Below are 8,700 nucleotides of genomic sequence, written 5' to 3' on the forward strand. Positions count from 1 at the left end.
CTCGCTCGTAGATGACGTCACGGGATCATATGCAAGGATATATACGTCATCAGTTCCTGTCCAAGATGGCGGCGACCATGCAGGCATTGTATTACTCCAGGTAGCGCCCACTGCGCATGCTTCTCCGCTCAGCACTGACCTGTATCCGAAATATCAGATAATGACATATTAACACTGATTAAATCATTGTAGAAGATGTATAGCTTGTCATGTATCTAATCATGGTATTTAAATCGAAAATAATTACAACTGCCCTCGATTACGTGACATTGTTGTTGGAATCATCTCACGGATCGGTACTCCCTTTCCCATGAAGCCTAGCCCGGGCTTAGACAGATGAGTAGCGAGCCTGACATTTGGCGGAGACAATGCCATGCAGGCGTCGTCTGCCATGCATGCCATGTCGGTTGTCCATTTCACCAACTTAATTGATCTTAGCCAGAGAATAAATGATTATGAGATAAGCACACAATCAAAATTTGTCTCCTATATTGAAGAAAAGTCATTTGGATCTGATGGTAAGTTGTACGGGTGAATTTGTCGTCTTTTTTGGATGTATGTAGTGTATGTACGTGTTGTAGTATCATGATGGATGGGCTAGTAGGCCCTACTACTAAGATAAAGCCTACTTTTTATTATTTTAGCCCCCCAGCTAAACCTAAATAGAAAAATAAAAACATGAACATGATGAATAATCCTCCCACTAATTCAATCAAATTCATCATATAAATATAATAAATAGGCCTAATGATTATTAGGCCTATAGGCCCTATATTTATTATTATTATTATCATTTATCATCATCATATAGGCCTAATAATTAATACATACATACATATACCAAGGCTTTTTCCCCCTTCCAAGGGAGGTAGCCAAAAAGGGAAAGGCATAAAAAACACTCCCACCCATTTCATCCCTAAATACACTCCACACCCCTCCCACCCTCCCTCTCATCTGAGTACCTCCTGGATGACGGGTCATCCCTGCACCCTGCCCACCGCCCTGGGTCAGAAGCAGTGTCGCAAGACACAGCACATCCACAGCAAGGCCGCTTCATTTAATCGGCGACCCCCCCTCTCCGTCCCCCCTTGCATATAAGGAGAGGACGGGGAGAAATCCCTTCCGGCTGCGTAAAAATTTACTCACACATACTACCCCACCCCCCACCCCCCACCCACGCCCAGTCCTCCTCATGCAAATTAATGGTGTGTATAATAATAAAAATAGGCCAAATATTGTAAGTGTCATGTCTATCGTCCTGGAAAACTGATGATAGAGTGCAGCTCTTGTAAACAATGGTATCATAACAACTGTGTAAATCTGTCTGTGCATGATGTCAGGGAAATGTGCACAGATGACACTTACACTTGCCGTCAATGTAGGAATGATTGAGAATTGTGCTGCAAATAAAAATAGTGTTTTTACCAGTAGAGATTTTCCACCTACATGTATAGGCCTACATGTATTTTAATTTTGCTGCTGTAAATAAAAATAAGTGATTTTCCACATACATGTATTTTGATATTGAGATTTTCCACATACATGTATTTTAATATTGTTCTGCTGTAAATAAAAATAAGACCATTTTTATATAAAAAAAATTGTCTTTTCTTTTCCTAGCAGTTCCAACTTTTTTAATGTAAAAAACGTCCACCCAGTTATAGTAATATATTTATATGTTATATGTCTTAGGCAAAGACACGTTCCAAAAACTTAAAGACATTAATCCCCAGTTGCCCAACTTTTACGGTCTTCCAAAATTGCACAAAGACAGCATTCCTCTCAGACCCATCATTTCAAATAGGAATTCTTGTACAAATAAGACCTCAAAATGGCTCACACAAATACTGTCACCGTATGTAGGTTGTTTCTCAGAGTCCCATAAAACACTCAGAAGACTTTATAAGAAAGATCAAAAGTCACAACCAAGCAATTAGCAGAAAATTACTAAGTCTAGATGTAGTTTCGTTATTCACTCAGATTGATGTAACGGTAGTTCTAGAGTTTTTGGAGGAAAACCTACAACCTTACCAAAAACCAGCTACCATTGCCGCTAGAAAAAATAACAAGTTTAACCAAATTTTGCGTCAACACCAATGTTTTTTCATTCAAAGATCTTTATTATAAACAGAAATTCAGAAGTTCTATGGGCTCTAATCTCTCGCCAGTTCTAGCCAACTTATATATGGAATATTTTGAATCGGTCCTATTACCGAAAATTAAACCACCCGCCATGTTTTGGCACAGATATGTCGATGACATCTTTATGGTTTGGGACGATGAATGGGGTTCATTCCAAGAATTCCACAACAAACTTAATCACCTAACGAACAATATTAAGTTCAAGGTGGAATGGGAATTAGATAACAAATTACCTTTTCTAGATATATTAATAATAAGAAATACTGAGTCTTTGTCCTTCACAGTTTACAGGAAGCCCACCCACACAGGGAGCTACCTACATTTCTTTAGCCACCATCCTGACAAAATTAAATATAGTGTAGCTTCAGGCCTATTCTTACGGGCTTTGAGAACTTGCAGCTCCCAATATCTAAAAATGGAACTAAATTCAGTAAGAAACCAACTAACTAAATTAGGATACCCGCCGTGGTTTTTACAAAAAGGTCTAAGTAAGGCCAAAATTATTTTTAATAAAACATATTCCAATTCCACCTTTAATCAATATTGGGATAATAGATGCTTTAAATTTCCTTTTTATAAATCAATTAATGACTTGTCTCATTTGATACCAAAGGAAAAGGTAAATTTTATCTTCAATTATCCCAACAATTTGTTCAGTAAAGTTGTCAATATACATCATAGATCCAAGAGTAATACAACTCCTGGAGTTTACAAATTACCTTGTTTAGATTGCAAGGATGTATATTGGGGACAGACTGGTAGAGATCTGACTACCATGGTCAAGGTGCACTAGAACTCTGTTAAATACGGGCAGGAAAATTCCGCGGTATTTCAGCACGTCGCCAACAAAAACCACCGGATAAATTGGGACGATGCTGAAATAATTTACAAATCCAAATGTAGTTTCAGAAGAAAAATGGTAGAATCCTCCCTAATAAACAATTTTCCAAATTATAACATTTCCTATGGTCAATGGTCACCAGATTGTATTTCCTCTTTTGCTATAAATAAAATGTTATCGTCTACACTAACGGTGGACAAAAGACACCAAGGTCCACACAACGTCGGGCACGTGACCTGAGCCACCAAGATCCACACATGCATGCCGGACTAGTGACCTGAGCCCCCGTCCCTTCTAGCTCACCTCACTGTTTTAGTATAAATACACACTGTTCTCTACTCGTTAATTCATATCTGCTGAAGAGGATCACAGTAAGTGATCGAAATATACAGATCTCTATATCTTCGCTTATTCTTCTCTGAAAGTGGGTCATCAGTATTATATATATATATTATATAATTCATCATTCCACGTGAATTTTTTTTTATAAATTTTGATATTTTAATTTTCTTCCATAAAAGAAGCTTGAAGTCTAATATTGGATTCTATTTGGGCCTCTGAATGTCTTCCGTCACATTGGACTTCGGAAACTTCCGAAAATACCCGACATTGCCCGAAGTGATAACAACACAAAAACGTGACGTCATCTACTAGCGAGTATGGAATCTAGACCTGACCCTACTTTTCCCATGAAGCCTAGCGCGGGCGTAGACAGACAAGTAGCAAAGCTGACATCTGGCGGAGACAATGCCATGCAGGAGTCATCTGCCATGCATGCCATGTCGGTTGTCCATTTCACCAACTTAATTGATCTTAGCCAGAGAATAAATGATTATGAGATAAGCACACAATCAAAGTTTGTCTCCTATATTGAAGAAAAGTCATTTGGATCTGATGGTAAGTTGTACGGGTGAATTTGTCGTCTTTTTTGGATGCATGTAGTGTATGTACGTGTTGTAGTATCATGATGGATGGGCTAGTAGGCCCTACTACTAAGGCCTACTTTTCATTATTTTAGCCCCCAACCTAACCCTAAATGAAAAAATAAAAACATGAACATGAATAATCCTCCCACTAATTCAATCAAATTCATGATATAAATAAAATAAATAGGCCTAATGATTATTAGGCCTATAGGCCCTATATTTATTATCATTATTATCATTTATCATCATCATATAGGCCTAATAATTAATATAATAATCAATGGTGTGTATAATAATAAAAATAGGCTACATATTATAATAGGCCTAATAAGGTCTAATCTGTGACTTCTTATTATATTATATTTCCTTCAGAATGGAAACCAAAACATGAAGACAGAATTTACTATAGCCGTCAAAATCAAGGGATCCCTATAGAGTTCAATGGTTTACCATTCATTTTTGTGGGGAGAAAAGTTCTTTCATGCCACAAGGGACCAGACCTGAAGACCACTCAAAAAATAAGTATGCAAAAGAACGGGATGATATTGCTGTAAGTCTTAAAATATTGAAGATTCAGAATTGATACTTGAAGTTTGCAACAAGTTTAAACATCAAGTTTCAAACTCCAAAGAGGAGACTACTGCATCTGGCTATCATCGCTCATTTCGATATTTTCTCTACTGAGTATTAATGGGTGCAGCAGTTTAATAAAACATTCAAAATATTATGTCTTCTTGTATTTTAGAGAAGTGATCATCCACAGGCCTGTAAAAGGAGGAACCATATTCAACCTACTAAGAAAGTAAACTGTCCTGCCCAGATTTACATAATAGAGATAGCTCAATTTCCTGATTTTAAGGTATGTTAGTTGGTGGTAATATAGAAGTTATATTGCAAAGTATATTAGGCTCCCTGCTGTTACTATAATCTAATCTCAATTAAATTTAAAATTTTCAACAAAACATTTTGAAAACTTTTTCAGATTGAAGAAAATGTAAAGCATCTGAGAGACAAGCAGTCAGAAAAATTGAAAAAAGCTCTTATAGATGGTAAAGTGGTCAAATTTGAAAGGGTTTATATCATGAAGCTTCCTGCAGTGACTGAACACACAGGTGGTCATCCTTTAGGAGGAGAGGTATGTATATGCTCCATATTTTATGTTTTATGAAATAAACTCTTTGGTAGAAAACTTATAAGTACATTAATATTTTCATGATAAAGGATCTCAAAAGTTTTGGTAAGTGTAACTCTTAGTATAAATGTATGTCTAATCTAATCTAGTGGTTTTGGTAAATGCATATTTTGTATGTACCTATTCCTCTGCACTCTGCTTAGATAAAACTTCCTCTCACCATAACCTAGATTTCCACCATATATTCTTTCCAATAGCTAAATATTGTAAGTACATAATAAATTGTAAGTATTCTCTAACACTACAACTGTATGTGCATGTAACTCTGTTGTAAAAGTATTGCTTTCTTAACCAAAATAGTAAACATAGAAATCTTGTCAAGTTTTGGTGTTGGGTAGGTTTCCAATACACTTTCACTGTCTTTATATGTTATTAAATCTCTAGCCTCCCATTAGAAGAGAGGGTTGAATATTGGAATTTAGTTGAACCTTTCCACGTAGGTTGGAGGAATGATGGAGCCTGTGGATGAGAGAATTGTTGCCAGGGTTAATGAACTAACCAAATCTGGCATAAGGCGAGCAGGGACTATGAAGAGATTAGTCTATGAATATGTCAAAAATGACCTTTTGCGTGGAGAGGATATGCCATCAAGATCACGTAGAAGGTACGAATTCAAGTTTCTTAGTCATGTAGCATCACATGATTTACATACCAGTACACAGTCTTTTCCTATGATTAATATTCTAAAATCCCTAAGAGGGTATGATTCAATAATCCAAAGTTTGTTCTATCATTCCAGATTCTTCCCAACCAACAAAGACCTGTATAATATCATAGCTAAAGCAAAAAAAGGTTTCAGTAAAAAGGATCAGGAAAACCCCAAAACACTAGTGTCCAAATGGAAAGAAGATAACAAGATGACAAATTCTTCTATCGTCCAAGTCAAATTAAAAAAGGTATGAGAGTGGGACTTTGTGAGAGACTATGCATGCTGAAGAAAATATGTGTGAAGGTTAAACAAGGGTATTATATAGAATAGAAAATAATGATTTATCTTCCAGATTCAAGTGAAAAGGTTGATTTTGTCTGTGTACCAATCCAGTTGGCAACAACGTCTTCTAGATTTGTATGGTAGCGAACTTGTCTTGTTGGATGCCATGCCTCTCTTCTTCCTTTGTGTTAGGACTAATGTCTCTCATATTGTTGTAGGGATATTTGTCACTCAGAGGTAAGAGAATGTTTTCAATATTTTGGGTAGTCTTCCATTCTAATACTCTCTATGTCTATGGGTGGCATGATATTTTATTTTGTTTTTCCTGTCAGAGAAACCACAGCAGCTATCACTGAAGCCCTTGAGAAAATCAGGGAGTGGAATCCCCTATGGAACCCTAAAAATTTCCTAACTGATTTCAGTAATGAGGAAATTCATGCTGTTGAAAGTGTTTTCAAAGGCAAGTGACTGACATTGTTATGAATGAGATTTAGACTCTTATTAACTTAACCTATTCAGAATCATGATTTTACATAGGTATTATTTCCACTTTCTTTTCTAGGTGGAAGAGTGTTTTTGTGTGACTTCCACCGTGAGAAGGCCTGGTTAGAATGGGTACGAAAAGTCTCATGGCGTTGCTCAGCACAAATCAACTGTACTTGCTCATCTACGGAGGATTGCTAACTCTTCTAGTGAAGCCTCATGCAAAAAGGCAGTGGATCCTCTCAAAGAGAGCTTGCCATGGTAAGAGTCAAAAGAACTGCGAAATTGGTTTATGACAATGGATGCAATAGCTAAGGTACATAGTGACTGATGAAAAAAGAAGATTTTAATAATAATTGCATAGAAATTGTAATGACCAATTCTTAAAATGTCTTTTCATGTACACCCACCACCACTGGTGGTGTACACATAGCTATCACCCTCTCCGTAGTCCATCCATCATCTGCATCATATGAACAAGCCAGTTTCTCAGTAACTACTGGGACAATTCCAATGAAACTTTGCAATTTGACCAAGGTGAAACCTTCCTTCGCTATTTTTTTCTACTTATAGCGCTGGGTCAGTTACTTTAAGGAGGCCTCATTAAATATTGCTGTATATACTAACAAAAGTGTGGAAAGGCAGAATGAGACTTTGAAGTACTCAGATCTAGAAAAGTACAGCTGTAATGCCATATCTATATCTAAATTACTGACAGTTGTCATAAATTCATTTCTGCCAGATTCATACCACAGGTTAGTAGGCCTATAATAAATTGTTAAATAATTATAATCAGTCCTGTCTTGGTCAGTTTATAGAATTCTTTCCTTTAAATGCCCACTTAGAGCATTTACCTTGATCAATAAGATATGTGTTCTGTGATTTATCCTTCAAATTCAAATTCTTTTTATTTTCAGGTACATTGAGTTGAATGTCAGAGCCTCAGAAGTATATAGAAAGTATAATACTCAACTACCACCATACCTTCGAAATAGGCCTAAGGATGTAGTGAATTTGATAAAGAGAAGACTTGATGAAGATTCTTCCAATGACTGTATAGCTCTTCTAGATGATAAAAAAGGTAAAATTTATTACATGTGTATGTCTTTTTTAATTTACCACATACTTCACTATATAATAATATACAATGTATTTATGATCATGTCATACATGAATAGGATATAGTACATTTGAAATTTTCTTGAGAGAAATTACATGCCTGATCTAATTTAACTGGTATTCTGAATTTCTTTAACAGGCATCTTTAAAGTGTCCAGCAGAATGGTACCAAGCTTGCATCACACTGTCACATTTGGTAAAGATGGGTCAGTCATGCCTTCCTGTACATGTTACTTCTGGAAAACTTCCAAGCTACCTTGTAAACACTTCTGTTCCATCTTTAAATCTCAGGACCTCTCTTGGTCATGGGATGATCTGAACAAGTCATACAGGTGTATGCCAATCCTTTCTTTGGACAAAACAATCATAGCAGCTGAAGGAGAGGGAGAGCTAACTGAAGGAGGGTGCTGTAATGACCCAGTGTCTTCTGATGGGGAAGCAGATTGTATAAATTTGGATGACTCCAGTATAGTTGTAGATGACCTGAAGGAAAGAAGGTCAAAAAGGAAGAGATGTATAGACAAATGTACTGGTGCTAAATAAATCAATCCTTGATAAAGTGTACAATCTCAAAGAAATAGACTATTTAGATGAATTACACAAGGAGCTCTTATCTCTTGATTCTCAGATAAAATCACAGTTACCAATGAAGGATGGCATAACAACATTAGTCACTCCAAAGAAAAGGAAAAAGGACAATGACCATGACGATTTTGCACCTCTTCCAAAACGTGGCTGTGGAAGGCCTAAGCAAAAATTCTCATCAAGATTTGGAAAGTATGCTGAAAATATGCGTAAACACTTCAATGACAATGTTCCATTGGTGTCTGAGGTACCACAATGTTCCATTGGTGTCTGAGGTACCACCACGTCCCAAAAATCAATGTCCAGAAATTGTCATCAATCTTGATGCTGATGAGGCTGTACAATCTAAAGCTTCTAGTCGTCCTGTTCAAAAAGATGTTGAACCTGATGATGACAATATAACAATTGTTGTCAGTGGTCATGAAACAGTCAGTGATGACGATTTGTGGAAGAATGTAAATGGCCACAGTCTCACCGTTGA

At 36.6% G+C, this 8,700-nt stretch overlaps 1 protein-coding gene across 1 annotated transcript; it reads left to right on the forward strand.

Annotated features, from left to right (window-relative positions):
* Window positions 1-373: 373 nt before the first annotated feature.
* On the forward strand, window positions 374-4,958 carry LOC143022736 (uncharacterized). The gene is made up of 5 exons (XM_076181082.1): window positions 374-518; window positions 1,341-1,462; window positions 3,679-3,880; window positions 4,282-4,459; window positions 4,655-4,958. The coding sequence occupies exons 1-5, from the start codon at window positions 374-376 to the stop codon at window positions 4,713-4,715; spliced, it is 708 nt and encodes a 235-aa protein (XP_076037197.1). The 3' UTR covers window positions 4,716-4,958.
* The last annotated feature ends 3,742 nt before the right edge of the window (window positions 4,959-8,700 follow it).

Source organism: Oratosquilla oratoria, unplaced genomic scaffold (genome assembly GCF_046742065.1).
Source record: "Oratosquilla oratoria isolate Oo_2021 unplaced genomic scaffold, ASM4674206v1 SCAFFOLD154, whole genome shotgun sequence".
Taxonomy (NCBI): domain Eukaryota; kingdom Metazoa; phylum Arthropoda; class Malacostraca; order Stomatopoda; family Squillidae; genus Oratosquilla; species Oratosquilla oratoria.

Excerpts from the sequence above, each read along its gene's own strand:
- LOC143022736 (XM_076181082.1), top strand. The coding sequence starts at position 374 with ATGCAGGCGTCGTCTGCCATGCATGCCATGTCGGTTGTCCATTTCACC. Across the intron at positions 3,881-4,281 it reads AAAGTCATTTGGATCTGATG|AATGGAAACCAAAACATGAA; the intron begins GTAAGTTGTACG and ends TATTTCCTTCAG. Across the intron at positions 4,460-4,654 it reads AAGAACGGGATGATATTGCT|AGAAGTGATCATCCACAGGC; the intron begins GTAAGTCTTAAA and ends CTTGTATTTTAG.